The sequence below is a fragment of the Mercurialis annua genome, linkage group LG4 (assembly GCF_937616625.2).
Source record: "Mercurialis annua linkage group LG4, ddMerAnnu1.2, whole genome shotgun sequence".
Taxonomy (NCBI): domain Eukaryota; kingdom Viridiplantae; phylum Streptophyta; class Magnoliopsida; order Malpighiales; family Euphorbiaceae; genus Mercurialis; species Mercurialis annua.
The window spans coordinates 34,566,368-34,582,257 of NC_065573.1; the positions used below are offsets into that span (position 1 = coordinate 34,566,368).

General features: G+C 37.5%; 1 protein-coding gene across 2 annotated transcripts; it reads left to right on the top strand.

Moving 5' to 3' along the window:
• The first annotated feature begins 1,226 nt into the window (after positions 1-1,226).
• On the top strand, positions 1,227-15,724 carry LOC126678934 (uncharacterized). 2 transcript variants are annotated; one of them, XM_050373850.2, is made up of 19 exons: positions 1,227-1,416; positions 1,538-1,673; positions 1,805-1,923; positions 2,592-2,637; positions 2,951-3,023; positions 3,105-3,162; positions 3,596-3,691; positions 3,842-3,959; positions 4,033-4,299; positions 6,463-6,564; positions 6,695-7,052; positions 7,139-7,252; positions 7,962-8,590; positions 8,705-8,901; positions 9,808-10,030; positions 10,654-10,773; positions 11,429-12,193; positions 12,508-14,394; positions 14,520-14,706. In XM_050373850.2, exons 2-19 carry the CDS (start codon positions 1,578-1,580, stop codon positions 14,559-14,561), a joined length of 5,310 nt encoding a protein of 1,769 aa, XP_050229807.1. In that variant the 5' UTR covers positions 1,227-1,416; positions 1,538-1,577; the 3' UTR covers positions 14,562-14,706. The 2 variants fall into 2 exon arrangements, with proteins under 2 accessions (XP_050229807.1, XP_050229806.1); XM_050373849.2 differs by having other exon boundaries at positions 1,231-1,416; positions 12,508-15,724.
• Positions 15,725-15,890: the final 166 nt, after the last annotated feature.

Genomic DNA, 15,890 nt, shown 5'->3' on the forward strand with positions numbered 1-15,890 from the left:
CACGGTCTGTTCTTGATTCAAGAACAGATCATGGATCTGTTCTCGCCAAGAACAGATCCACGGATATGTTCTCGCCAAGAACAGATCCACGGATCTGTTCTTGTGCAAGAACAGATCGCCTCGGATCTGTTCTTGCCCAAGAACAGATCGCCTCGGATCTGTTCTTGCCCAAGAACAGATCGCGTGGATCTGTTCTTGCCCAAGAACAGATCGCGTGGATCTGTTCTTGGGCAAGAACAGATATTGCGATCTGTTCTTGCCCAAGAACAGATCGCCGGCGATCTGTTCTTGGGCAAGAACAGATGTTGCGATCTGTTCTTGCCCAAGAACAGATCGCAACATCTGTACTACCTAGAACAGATCAAACGATCTGTTCTAGCAAGAACAGATCGTTGGATCTGTTCTTGAAGGGCTGCTGCTCCTTACCGGAGCAGCAGCTCTTCTCAGGCGAGGAGGAGCTCCTCCTCGCCTGAAAACGGACTTTTTTTTTTCGAAAATTAATTTTTTTTTATTCCGAAGGGTTGATTTTAATTTTTAGTGTATAGTTTTTTTTACGGTTTTTGATTTTATAAAATTGTTGATATCTATATAAATTAAAAAAAATTGTAAAAAAATTAAAATTAGAGGATTAATTTGTTATTTTAAGCTTATTATTGAAGGAGTGAAATTGTTTTTTTTTAAATTATTAGGTATTAAGTTAAAATGTTTGAAAAAAATTAGGACTATTTTAAACCTTTTTTTTATTTAAAACCACCTTAAAAGAAAAACCACCTTTGAAAACCGGAGAGTGTATCTCACTCTCTTAAGTGAGAGTGGGGAGGGAGTTTTTTGTACCAAATTTGACAAGTTCAGGGTAAAAGTGATCCCATTTTGCTAATTTGGACGTTTTTGATACTTTGCGCCAAGTTCAGGGGGTAAAGTGATCCTTTGTTCAATGCAAAATAGGGTAAAATTGACAAATTTTCGACGTAAAAATAAGATCGAAAAGGGATTACAAGGTCGTGGTTTTTTAAGATATTAAGCTTAAAACAATAATAGAGAATTTAGATGAAGATAAAATATAATTAAAATATAAATATCCGAAATTGTCAATTGCCGATAAATAAACTTCAAATCAAATAATAATTCTTCAATCCAAAATCAAGAATAATGAAAAGTGCTGGAAATTCTATTAATCTATGATAAAAAAAAAAAACTAAAAGCTACTGGACCAACGGGGTATTTTGATGTTTTTATAAAATAAAAATAAATCCATTTAAAATGAATATTATTAAGAACTAAATCGATCAAAACTGAGAAATTGAAAAGAAAGTGAGGATCCTGTTGGCGTCTAATTCAGATCCTTCCCAAGTTTGTTTCTCAATCTCAAGAGAAATGGCTTCAATTTTATACAATCATTTACAATACCCATAAAAGGTAGGTATTTTTCGATTTCTTCTTTTTCATTTTCATGGAACTAAATACTCCTGATTTACAGCCTCTTCATGTAAATCTCATTAGCTAGGGTTAAGTGGGTATGTTTTGTTTTTGGTATTAGGTCTGAATTTTAGCTGTGGGGATTGAGATTTCGTTGAAAAATGAAAGCAGGAAGCGCTGCTAAGTTAATTGTTGATGCGCTTCTGCAACGGTTTCTTCCACTGGCTAGACGGCGCATTGAAACTGCTCAAGCCCAGGTCACCAGTCTTTCATTTTTAGCTATATAAACTTCATATTTACTGGTGTTTGGCTCTGAAGAAATTGTGTACATTTGTTGGTTAATATAGTGTCTTCTGTATTCTTTCTACTTCTATGTGGGGATGTGCAGGATGGACAGTATCTTCGACCATCAGACCCCGCCTATGAGCAGGTTTTGGACTCCTTGGCTATGGTTGCGCGGCATACCCCTGTACCTCTTTTAGAAGCTCTTCTTAGATGGAGAGAGAGGTAGGTTACTACAGTCCAAATTAAAAAGTAATTTTATCTATCATTAATTTAGTTCAATAGAATTTGCATATTCACGAGATAGACCATCGTTAGAAAGAATAAGTATGGGTGTGTTTAAATTTTAATGTGAAGTTTTTGGAATATTTCTATAAGAACTTAAGATTTGCGTGCAAACATAGTTGCTTAATCTGGCTGGTGAATGGTTTTGAACATCCTCATTCCTCATCGTCTGAGATTTTTTAGTGAATGAGGCAGAATTGAGCTGACATATGAGGCTTATTTCACGAATATACCAGGCCTAAATCTTTGCATTTTTAGTGTGGATAGAATAGAAACCAACATGGTTTGTCTTTATATATTCAGTTAAATATGTGATTTTTGACAGCATTTTTTACTGCTTTGTATGTACTTGGTTAAATATAACATCAGGATTGCACAAAAAGTAAATTAAGGGTTTGACTTGCCAACATTGAAACTAAAACCACTAGACAGAAACAGCCTCAAACTATAGACAAACTGCTTTTCGGCTCTTTTTAGTTAAGACAACACATCACAGCAGCATTGTGGCATTGACTCAAAGTCTGATATTACTAATCACCGTCATCCTTTTGTCTGGTTAATAGTTCTCTGCTAAGGAACTTTCTCCTTTTATTAACATTCTGTTGCAGTGAATCTCCAAAAGGTGCAAATGATGCTTCTACCTTCCAAAGAAAGGTTGGTCAAGGAATGCTGCTTGTATTACTAATACAGTAGGTCATATTTTTTACTAATAATTTTTAATCAGTATTATTGGAGTTGCTAAATAAAAATACTACTAATTGGGTTTAGGTTAGTTGCTACTCCTGGTGATTGAAGTTCTCTTCATAGAAGAATAAAATTTTGTTTATATAGTTGCTATTCACATGTTTATACATGTAAATAAATTATGTATTTAGATACTTAACAGTCCAAATCTTATCTTCATTTGGTAGCCTGTCTTTAGAAATGTTATTATTTGAGTTGTTTAACTATCTTTACATGGATTCAGCTTGCCGTGGAGTGTATTTTTTGCTCAGCATGTATTCGTTTTGTTGAGTGCTGTCCTCAGGAAGGACTTACTGGTTAGTTCATGATAATTTCATCTTTTAAAATTGATGAATTTATTTCTTGCTAGCAAAATAAATAGCTTGTTTTCATTGCAGAGAAGCTTTGGTCTGGACTTGAAAATTTTGTTTTCGACTGGCTAATCAATGCTGACAGGTAGGGCTCCTTGAAATGAATTTAGGAAATTATTATGGGGACGTCAAATAATTTCTGCACTTACCATATGAACTGTATAAAGAAAACAGCGAAGCCAGTGATTCTCCATACTCCTGCTGAAACTTAGAACCGTCTGTCCACTTTTAAACTCTCATCCCAAGTCTCTATGTGGAAATTCTTTTATATAAAGATCTACCATCAAATGGACCTTCTAGATTGTTTTATAAATACTGTTAATATTGTTGTTGCTCAAGTGCTACTGTGCCTTTTGATTTAGAATAAAGCGCGTAATAGACATTTGGAATAATCGCTAAACCCATGAATACATGAATGAAATTTTGTTAAAATCATTTATAAAGCTAACTTTCCATCCTTTTAAAGTGAATAATTCCTCTATCTATTAATCTATTTTGATATCCACTGATTATTGTAGGGTTGTAAGCCAGATTGAATATCCTTCGTTGGTAGATTTGCGAGGACTTCTTCTGGACTTAGTTGCACAACTCTTAGGTGCCTTATCTCGTATCAGGTACCCACTGATCACGTTATTATGCAACATTGATGGTGGGGTGAGATTTTGATATTAGATTATGATGCTGTAATAATTCCTTCTTTCCTGTGTCTGTATATGAAATCATTATCAAATTTTAACGACATCATTTTTTTTCCACTTTAATAGGTTTAGTTCTGTAACTGAACGCTTTTTTATGGAATTAAATACTCGTCGAATTGATACTAGTGTTGCCCGAAGTGAAACACTCAGTATCATCAATGGGATGCGCTACCTTAAACTTGGGGTATGTGCATTGTTAACTTCTATAAGAGGTGAATGGCATGGACATGGAGTTAACAATAAATTTAAAATGCCAGGTTAAAACTGAGGGAGGACTGAATGCATCAGCTTCCTTTGTGGCAAAAGCAAACCCTCTAAACCGTGCTCCACATAAACGCAAAAGTGAGCTTTATCATGCACTGTGTAATATGCTTTCGAATATCCTTGCTCCACTAGCAGATGGTGGCAAAAGTCAGTGGCCCCCTTCAGGTGTAGACAATGCAGTCACACTATGGTATGAAGCAGTTGGGCGAATAAGAGGGCAACTTATAACTTGGATGGACAAACAAAGCAAACATATATCTGTGAGTGGTTCTCATATAATCTACTTGTTTATCCAGAGTGACAGTTTTTGGTTGTCATTATATTTACTATTGAAATTTAAACTTGAACTATTTCACTTTTGAGATGCTGCTGCTCTCTATGCTGATCATTATGTGCAGCTGTAGAGCATGAAAACACTTGTATAATGTATTTCTTTCTGATGGAATGGATTGTTTGTTAAGGGAAGTTTGAAAGCTTTTTTTTTTTTTTTTAGATTAGTCTGAACTAATTGAGCTGAATCCTGTGCCCTAGCAGTCTTTCTAAAGGTATTATTTTGAAAACCTAAATCAGACGAAGTAAATATGCACAACTTTTTTGGAATTATTATTAATTTTCAGAACTTTGTATTGTTGAAATGTTGTCTCATGACTTCCACATTTTAAAGCCATTAAGTACCAATTGCTTGCACTTTGGCTCATGTTGGGAAAAAAAAAATCACTCTCGTCAAATATCCATCAACTCAAATGTTTAAGCTCTTAGGTGAAGCTCAGTTATAATTTTATTATCTCAAACAAATTTCGTATGTGAATGCCCATTGTACTTGAAGCCTAAACAAGTACATGCTTATTTCAGCTTTTGTTCAAATACTTAATTAACCAAATGAGACTTGTCAATTATCGAACTCTATCTTTTTTATTATAAAAACTATTAGCATGCTGATGTGTGTTTGAGATAACAACATCATAGTTGGAGACTCACCTAACAGTTTCAAACTAATAGGTTAATTGGTTGTTTAACATGGTATAAGAGCCTCGATTATCTAAAGATCTAGAATTTGATCATAAATCCATTTTATTAATTAAATATTTGAACAGAAACTAAGATAAGCATGTATTTATTTATGCCTTAAAGTCAATCGGCATTCGCGTACGAGGGTGAGTTAGAGATAATAATATCTTTAGTTGGAGTCTCACCTAATAATTTTATCTTTTGTTTTGAATTGATTGGTTATTTAACAATGATGAACAGTACAATAATATAAATAACTTGCCAGTGCTGGTAAATTCCTGTAGCTAAATTTATATTGGGATCATTTTTTGATGACAATACTTGACTCATATCTCTTTACTGCATTTTCTTTGTGAAATTTAGCAATGATTATTCTGAGAGTGCCAAAATCATTGTCACATTTATTTTTTGTACTGCTGGGTGGCTTTTGACATTTTTAATCAATAATTTCATCCAGTGGTGAGTTAGACTGAAGTTGGTGAATTCCTTTTTTCTTGTTCAGATTGAGAATTTTTATCTTTGTATTAAGACCTGGCAGCACTTAGTGAATTCTTCAAGAATTTAAACCATTCTAAAAAGCAACCTAATGAATCTTTTGCTTGAAATAGTATGTTTCTTGAATATATTAATTGTACAAGGCTCCACGTAATTGGAATCCGGTTGTAAACATATTATTTGATAAGAGTAACAAATGCACTGATACAGAAGGATTCAATTGGGTAAATTGTGGATGACATGTCATATATATATACATATACATATATATACATATACATACACATACATATATATACGTATACATATGTATACATATATATATATGATGAAAATTTAGCCTAATACTGAGTGAAATGTGAAGAACAGAATCTGTTTGGCAGACACTCGTCAATTTGGGATCGAGGCCTAGTTGAGTTGAGTCGTAAATATGCCGTATAGCAACTTGTAAAAACATGTGTCAGATTAATTTCCATAAATGTTATTAGTGTTAAACTAGTTTCTTATGCTCTGTTAAGCAAATGTTTTAAACAAATTATTTTGCTTGCATTTGATTTCAAATTGGACATTTTATTTGAGTTATGATAATTGGTTATTTTGTATATATATTACACATATATGCTATTACATTTTTACCCAACCTGATTGACACAAATATCCCAACTCCTTGAGCAACCAGGTCAAACCTTGAAATTTGACATTTTAGCAGTCATCACCTGAACTTTTTTGTGAAAATGCAGCTATCTTTCTACACAATTTTAAACCCTGTTTTTTTTTTTTTTTCATTTTTGTGTTTTTTAATTGATCTGTGAAACTTTTGTTAAAGTAATTCTCTCCTTTGCCTCCTTGGGATCACCAACTCCCTCTTGGCAATTCATTGTTCTTTCTTTCTCATCCTCATGAGTAGTTCAATGTGTTAGGTTGGCCACCCTCTGGTGACTCTTCTCCTCTGTCTTGGTGACCCTCAGATATTTCACAGCAGCTTGAGTCATCACATGGAGCAACTATACAAGCTCTTAAGAGTAAGTTCAGTCTCACTTATATTTCAGCCTGTGGGTAGGCAGTGGAGGATACATTTGAATTTTTTCCTTGAGCTGCTGTATTGTGGCTTTCTATTAGAGCATTATGTGATGACACATTTTGATTATGTAGGACAAGAACCATCGATTTATGGCCTTGGACTGCCTTCATCGAGTTTTGAGGTTTTACTTGAGTGTCCATGCTGCTAGCCAGGCCCCAAATCGTATTTGGGACTACTTAGACAGTGTGACATCTCAACTCTTAACAGTTTTAAGAAAAGGATTGCTTACTCAGGATGTTCAACATGACAAACTAGTTGAGTTCTGTGTGACTATTGCTGAGCATAACCTTGATTTTACCATGAACCACATGATCTTAGAATTGCTGAAGCAAGACGGTCCTAGTGAAGCAAAGGTCATTGGTCTTCGTGCTTTGCTTGCCATTGTTATGTCACCTTCAAGTCAGCATGTTGGCCTTGAAATATTTAAAGGTTATTTGTCACTGGTGAAGTGAATACATTATATTAATATATGATTGTCTGACTAAGCATCATTTTAATTCCTCTTGCATGAGCAGGGCATGATATTGGTCACTACATACCAAAAGTTAAGGCTGCTATTGAATCAATTTTGAGATCTTGTCACAGGACCTATTGCCCGGCTCTTTTGACTTCTTCAAAGACCACAATCGGTAATATAATTTCCCCAATTGTGTAGACTTGATCTGCCAGAAGCATTTTTTGGGAACTTGTCATAAAGAAACATGAATATACTGTCGGATCATACTACTTTTTCATAGACTAATCTGAGCGCTACTTGTATTTCTATTTTAACTTAATTCTGTATCAACCAAGTTAGTGACGTTCAGATGCTGATGGATAATATGAACCGAAACTGTCATGGTTGTTGGAAGCACAGAAATTTTTAACTTTAAAGACTACCGAAAATGTCATGGTTTTTTTGAGGTTCTATTGAACTGTTTTCATATACAAGTATTTCAGGGTATATTCAAATCTGAACGTTGCAGAGTTGTAAATGAGGCAAATATTAATTCTAATTGATATTTGCTTGTCATTTTGAAAGTTAACCTCAAAACTAAACTAATAAACATTATGCTACAAAAAGCTTATTTAGCTGTCCAACAAATTTGATCCAATAGGAGGAAAAACAATAGATTGAGAACCTGCAAAGTCAAAAGCATAAAGAAGACTGAGTAATTTCCATAATTAATATATTCTCACTGCTCGAGCATTTGCCCATATTTAATTGTGTAGGTGGGGAAACATTGGTTATGTTTTTGATTGTCTTGCACTCCTGTGAATTTTTTTGTTCTTTATCTTCTTATTGCTTGCATCTTCTTCTTCTTCGAGCTGTAATGTTTTAATATGTGTGCTTTCCAGATGCTGTAACCAAAGAAAAGTCCCAAGGATATCTCTTTCGATCAGTCTTAAAGTGTATACCATACCTAATAGAAGAAGTCGGCAGAAGCGATAAGATTACTGAAATAATCCCACAACATGGGATAAGTATTGATCCAGGTGTTCGTGAGGAGGCTGTACAAGTATTGAATCGAATTGTCAGGTACCTTCCTCATCGTCGATTTGCAGTTATGAAAGGGATGGCCAACTTCATACTTCGGCTTCCTGATGAATTCCCTCTTCTCATTCAAACATCATTGGGACGCTTATTGGAGCTCATGCGTTTCTGGAGAGCTTGTTTGCTTGATGATAAACTAGAATCTGGTGCTAATGATACAAAACATGGGGTCCAGCGGAGTGAAGGGTTTAAGAAGTCTTCTTTTCGTCAAACAGAAGTGATTGACTTCCGTTCATCTGAGATTGATGCAGTTGGTCTTGTATTTCTTAGTTCTGTTGATAGCCAAATTCGTCATACAGCATTAGAGTTATTGCGCTGTGTACGTGCCCTAAGGAGTGATATACGAGAACTTACTTTACGTGAGCAAGTGGACCATAATCTGAGACTTGAACCTGAACCAATATTTGTTATTGATGTCTTAGAAGAACATGGGGTGAGCTATTCCAATTACTCTTTCACAATTTATTTTTATATGCTGTTTAAATTTAGGTAAACTCTTGAAATCTGCATTTTCTCTTATTTAATTTGAGTATTTTTGATATCATAGGATGACATTGTCCAGAGCTGCTATTGGGATTCTGGGCGTCCATTTGATTTGAGACGAGAGTCTGAAGCAATTCCTCCTGAAGTGACACTTCAATCCATAATATTTGAGAGTCCTGATAAGAACAGATGGGCAAGGTGTCTTAGCGAGCTTGTCAAATATGCTGCTGAGCTTTGCCCAACCTCAGTTCAGGAAGCCAAGTAAGTAATGCTTGAGTTACTTCTATCTGTCTTACATTTGTTTTTATTTAGTTTCTTTTCGATGTTTGGCTGCATTGCCATTTTTAAAATTTTGATGCCTCAGGCTTACTCTGTTGACACGTATTGAAAAAATGTTCTCGTGACATTCTTATTGTAGATCTTTCAAGTTTTGGAATTTAAATTCGTAGGAAGCTGAAAACTGTATCTAGGTATGATTAAACGTTGGCTGAAAATTCTGCTTTTTAGCCATCAGGTTAACCTAAATAAGAAGTATATGGAAGAAATATTTGATAATTGGGGTTGATGGAATTAGATGTATCATCTAGTTATGTTAATGATTTATTTCCTATTAACGTTGTTCCCATGCTTTCTTAAAGTTAAATAAAGTTTTTTAAGCAGTTGAAGAACACTCAGGATTGGCATTGTGAATATTAGAATATAGTAGAACTGGTGCATGATAGGTAGAATGTTGAAGCCACTGAACTGAGCTCGAGTCAAATCCTTACCAAAATGACTAGAACTAGTCATTCAAGTGACTGGACATAGGGAAGAAGTAGCTACCATTTCACTTTTCCTTTACATGCTTTCCCCTGTCACGAACTTTAAAATTTACCATTTCTTAGACTCTTTGGCTATGTTTGGTTCATGGAATGGAATAGCAAGGAATAGAATAACTATTCCACAAGGAATGGAATAGCCATTTTTTACTTTTTGAGAAGAGTGTTTATTCCACAAAATCAAGGAATAGCAATTCCATGGAATAAATAATTATTCCATGAACCAAAACAAAGAATAGACATTCTATATGGAATAGCTATTCCAATCTGCACCTATTCCATGAACCAAACATAGCCTTTATTCTTAAACGGTGTGGGATTCTCTTACGGACTCGATTTGAATTGGCAGGATAGAGGTAGTACAACGTCTTGCCCATATCACACCAGTTGAGTTAGGTGGAAAGGCTCATCAATCACAAGATGCGGATAACAAGCTGGACCAATGGCTCATGTATGCAATGTTCTCATGCTCATGCCCACCAGATAGCAGAGAAGCTGGTGGCTTAGCAGCAACCAAAGATCTTTACCATCTTATTTTTCCCTCACTAAAATCTGGTTCTGAAGCAAACATAGTAAGTATGTTTTACATGAAACGTTTTCCATGTATTATTATAGTGGTGAGATGAGGATGTATAATGTCATGCTTTTGTACATTTCTCTATTTTCTCAAACTTGGGGCCAGATTCGTGGGGAATTTAATTTCTACCTGCAACCCTCAGGATTTTTTTCCCCCTTAATCCTCTGATTTTTTCTTGCTGAATCTGGTGAATTTGTGATATATTTTTTTGAACTCTGTTTTTTTCTCTCGCAAAGATCCTAACTTATGTTATAGGCCAAAGAGAACAAAGATTTTATAAGTTAACAACAGATGTGCATTTATTTGTTTCCTTTCATTTTTGGTGTTTTCTTTCCCTTTTCACTTTCTTTGGCCATTTGAGGTTCCAAAGGGTCTTGGTTGGTGGAGTGGGTGAGGTTTTGGGTGCAGGATGGTGTGATGAAACACTTGTATGTTATAAGTAATGTTGTCAGAACTGTTTGAGGTGGTTTTACAAAGATGTGGACATGAACCTCCTCTTTAAAATTAAGAATGATTGGCATTTTTTTTTTCTCGAAAAGATGATTGGTATCATTTGTGCTGTGCATTCTACTGCTTTTAGATTTGTTACTGATGCTCGATTGTTTTTTATTTCTTCAGCATGCAGCAACCATGGCTCTTGGTCATTCGCACTTGGAAGCATGTGAGATTATGTTTAGTGAGCTCTCGTCTTTTATTGATGAGGTTTCCTTAGAAACTGAGGAAAAAAAGAAATGGAAGGTACAAATATCATCAAGTTCCTGCAACATTTAATTTCTTTGGGAAGCCTTTTTATAGTCATTTGAGTCATTCAAATCTAAATGGAAGCATGAGCCATATTACAAGTTTGAGTCTCTTCATTTGGTATGCACAAACTTCGAGTAAAGGCGAATGTGTTACTTTGCTGTACTAAGCATTATTTATTATTGCAGCATCGAGTAGAGATTTCCTTGCGGTTTTATGACCTTTTTGGGTACTTATATTTGTGGCTTTGTCGTCGATTGGCTGCTATTTTTCATAATTGAATATGAGCAAGATTCATTAAGGACATGAACACCAGATTTTAAAGGCAAATAGTAATTGTGATTGTATATATTGGAATGGTTTGGGTGCATTTTGTTAAGCTGCATCATTCTAATGACATTTGGGTTCTGTGTGTTAAACTAGTGCAGCTTCAATTTTTTCAAGTCATCCAAATATCTTTAATCCCACATTCTCCATCTTCTTCTTGGCTTTTGGTTTACACCATCCCTTCAAGAACATTGATTTTGAATTGAGAATATCTGCATTAGTGTTAATAGTCGAGTTTCATGTTTGTTTACAAGATGCTGTTGCTAGAAATCCTTAGATTTCTATTCAAAATAACTAACAGAATCTACCATTCTTATTAGTGCAGTCTCAAAAGTCTCGCCGCGAGGAACTTCGTGTCCACATTGCAAATATATACCGTACTGTTGCTGAGAAAATATGGCCTGGCATGCTGAGCCGTAAACCGGTTTTTCGACTCCATTATCTGAGATTTATTGAAGAAACAACAAAAAACATGCTAGCAGCAACACCAGAGAACTTTCAAGAAATGCAACCTCTCCGTTACTCACTTGCCTCTGTTCTAAGGTCTCTTGCACCTGAATTTGTTGAGTCAAAGTCAGAGAAATTTGACCTCAGAACTAGAAAGCGATTATTTGACCTTCTTCTGTCTTGGAGTGATGACACTGGCAGCACATGGGGGCAGGATGGTGTTAATGATTATCGACGTGATGTTGAGCGTTATAAGTCCTCGCAGCATAATCGATCAAAAGACTCTATTGATAAAATTTCATTTGACAAAGAGCTGAATGAACAAATTGAGGCAATTCAGTGGGCCTCAATGAATGCTATGACTTCACTTCTGTATGGCCCTTGCTTTGATGATAATGCCAGGAAAATGAGTGGCAAGGTGATATCTTGGATCAACAGTTTATTCAATGACCCTGCTCCTAGGGCTCCATTTGGGTACTCCCCGTCAACTCCGTCTTATTCCAAGCATGCAGGAGAAGGTGGCCGTGGCGCTGCTGGTCGTGAAAGAAATAGAGGTGGCCAGCAACGTGTTTCCTTAGCAAAATTGGCTTTAAAGAATGTTCTTCTCACCAACTTGGACCTTTTCCCATCTTGCATTGATCAGGTAATACTTTGCTTTTGACTAGGTATGTAGGATAATCTCCAATGTGAAGTTAGGGGTGATACTGAATGTTTCCTTTCAGATACAAATAAGAACAATGTGATACTGCCAAAGTAGTAGTAATAATTTGATGTCTCAACTCTTAGCTCTCAAGATTTTTAGCATGCTAAAGTTGCTGGTTTGCTTTGCCTTTTTGTCTGAGCCATTCTGCTGAAACTACTTATGCTCTCGGTTTAACCAATCATTACTCTCCTGTCTTTTCTTGCACTATTAAACCGATTTTTATGATGTCCTAATTAACTTGTCGTTTTTCCCAGTGCTACTATTCTGATGCTGCTATATCAGATGGTTACTTTAGTGTCTTAGCTGAGGTCTACATGCGCCAAGAGATACCAAAATGTGAAATTCAAAGGCTTTTGAGCCTGATCCTCTACAAAGTTGTGGACCCAAATAGACAAATTCGTGATGATGCTCTTCAGATGCTTGAAACACTTTCTGTCCGTGAGTGGGCTGAAGATGGCATTGAGGGGTCAGGAAGTTATGGAGCTGCTGTTGTAGGCAATCTCCCTGATTCCTACCAACAATTCCAATACAAACTATCTTGTAAACTTGCCAAAGATCATCCTGAATTGAGCCAGCTACTTTGTGAAGAGATCATGCAGAGGCAGCTTGATGCTGTTGATATAATTGCACAACATCAGGTCTTAACATGCATGGCTCCATGGATTGAGAACCTCAATTTCTGGAAACTCAAGGATTCAGGTTGGAGTGAAAGATTACTGAAGAGCCTTTACTACGTAACATGGCGACATGGTGATCAGTTTCCGGATGAAATTGAAAAACTGTGGAGCACCATTGCTAGCAAGCCAAGGAACATTAGTCCAATTTTGGATTTCTTGATCACCAAAGGTATTGAAGACTGTGATTCAAATGCATCTGCTGAAATAAGTGGAGCATTTGCCACATATTTTTCAGTTGCAAAGCGGGTAAGCTTATATTTAGCACGGATTTGTCCTCAGCGCACAATTGATCACCTGGTCTACCAATTGGCTCAACGGATGCTGGAAGATAACATTGAACCAGTTGTTCCAAGTGCAGCCAAGGGTGATGCCAATGGAAATTTTGTGTTGGAATTTTCTCAGGGCCCTGCAGCAGCACAAATTGCATCTGTTGTGGACACGCAGCCACACATGTCACCGTTACTTGTCCGCGGCTCCCTTGACGGTCCCCTGAGAAATACTAGTGGAAGTCTTAGCTGGCGAACAGCAGGTGTGACAGGTCGGAGTGTCTCGGGCCCTTTAAGCCCAATGCCTCCAGAGTTGAATGTTGTTCCGGTGGCCACAGGACGATCAGGCCAGCTTATTCCAGCATTGGTGAATATGTCAGGTCCTTTAATGGGGGTTAGAAGTTCAACAGGAAGTTTGCGGAGCCGCCATGTGTCTCGGGATAGTGGAGACTACCTCATTGACACTCCAAATTCTGGTGAAGATGGGTTGCATCCTGGAGTTGGTATGCATGGTGTTAGTGCCAAAGAACTTCAGTCAGCATTGCAGGGACATCAGCAGCATTCACTAACTCATGCAGATATAGCACTGATTCTACTGGCAGAAATTGCATATGAGAATGATGAAGATTTTCGTGAACACTTGCCTCTGCTTTTTCATGTGACATTTGTTTCAATGGATAGCTCAGAGGACATTGTGCTGGAGCACTGCCAACATTTACTTGTTAATCTCTTGTACTCACTTGCAGGCAGGCACTTGGAACTGTATGAGGTAGAAAATAGTGATGGAGAGAACAAGCAGCAAGTTGTCAGTCTAATCAAGTATGTCCAGTCAAAGCGAGGGAGCATGATGTGGGAGAATGAAGATCCTTCGGTTATAAGAACTGAACTGCCAAGTGCAGCACTCCTGTCAGCGCTTGTTCAGAGTATGGTTGATGCTATCTTTTTTCAAGGAGATCTTCGCGAGACTTGGGGCGCTGAGGCACTCAAATGGGCCATGGAGTGCACATCAAGGCACCTTGCATGCCGCTCACATCAGATCTACCGAGCATTGCGGCCTAGCGTCACAAGTGACACATGTGTATCGCTTCTTAGATGCCTACACAGATGCCTAGGAAATCCAGTACCTCCAGTTCTGGGATTTATTATGGAGATTCTGTTGACATTACAAGTTATGGTGGAGAATATGGAGCCGGAAAAGGTGATCCTCTATCCCCAACTGTTCTGGGGCTGTGTAGCCATGATGCACACAGATTTTGTTCATGTTTACTGCCAGGTGCTTGAGCTCTTCTCACGTGTGATTAATCGTTTATCATTCCGTGATAGAACTACAGAAAATGTGCTTCTATCAAGCATGCCTCGGGATGAGTTTGATAGCAGTGGTGACATAGGGGATTTTCAACGAATTGAATCTCTAGCATCTCCCAGTGGGAATCTGCCAACATTTGAAGGGGTACAGCCTCTTGTGCTCAAAGGGCTCATGTCGACTGTTAGCCATGGCATCTCTATTGAGGTTCTCTCCCAGATCACAGTGCACTCAGGTGACTCTATATTTGGAGATGCAGAAACTAGACTCCTAATGCATATCGCAGGCTTGCTTCCTTGGCTCTGTTTGCAGCTCAGCAAGGATTCAACAGTAGCAACTGCGTCGCCGCTCCACCAGCAATGGCAAAAGGCTTGCTCTGTCGCAAACAACATAGCAGCATGGTGTCGAGCAAAGTCATTGGACGAATTGGCCACTGTTTTTGTGGCTTATGCTCGAGGAGAGATCAAAAGTGCAGTGAACCTGCTTGGTTGTGTCTCACCATTATTGTGCAACGAATGGTTTCCGAAGCACTCAGCTTTGGCTTTTGGGCACTTGCTACGGCTATTGGAAAAAGGGCCAGTCGAGTATCAGCGTGTGATATTACTCATGCTCAAAGCTTTGCTACAGCACACTCCAATGGATGCTGCACAGAGCCCGCATATGTATGCAATCGTGTCCCAGCTGGTTGAGAGCACATTGTGCTGGGAAGCGCTGAGCGTGCTAGAAGCCCTTTTGCAGAGCTGTAGTTCCTTGCCAGGTTCCCATCCACATGAGCCGGGGTCTTATGAAAACGGTGCTGATGATAAGATGCTTGCTCCTCAAACCTCGTTTAAAGCTCGGAGCGGGCCGTTACAATACGCGTTGGGGTCAGGATTTGGGTTAGCTTCAACGCCAAGTCCTCAGAATGGTATTGAATCAGGAATTCCACCTAAAGAGGTGGCATTGCAGAATACACGCTTGATGCTGGGGCGAGTACTCGACAACTGTGCATTAGGGAGAAGGAGAGACTATAGGAAGTTGGTCCCTTTTGTAACTAATATTGGAAATCCTTGATTGAAACACATGGCTAGTGTAAATGTACATTAATTGTAAATAGTCATTATAAATCTTGTTTTTTATTTAGTGATGTAATATTTCTGTTGTTTTAGTTTTGCAAAGTCCCCGTTCTCAAGTTTTGTACCACTGATATTGTAATTCATAATCTGAGTGTCTTATTCATCTGCAATTTATAGGCTTCTATTTTAAGAGTATCCGAATAAAGTGACATGCTTTCAGGTGAAACTTGAAAATTTCCTTGCTTTTCAATTGCTCACCAGGTGATTGTGGAGTAGGAATGTAATCTAGTCTATTCGAACAGTGTCAAGTTCGGTATCCAACCCAATTCTGAAGTT

Coding starts and splice junctions, on each gene's coding strand:
- LOC126678934 (XM_050373849.2), top strand. CDS start 1,578: ATGAAAGCAGGAAGCGCTGCTAAGTTAATTGTTGATGCGCTTCTGCAA. Junction 1,924..2,591: donor CTTCTTAGATGGAGAGAGAG/GTAGGTTACTAC, acceptor ATTCTGTTGCAG/TGAATCTCCAAAAGGTGCAA. Junction 2,638..2,950: donor CTTCTACCTTCCAAAGAAAG/GTTGGTCAAGGA, acceptor ACATGGATTCAG/CTTGCCGTGGAGTGTATTTT.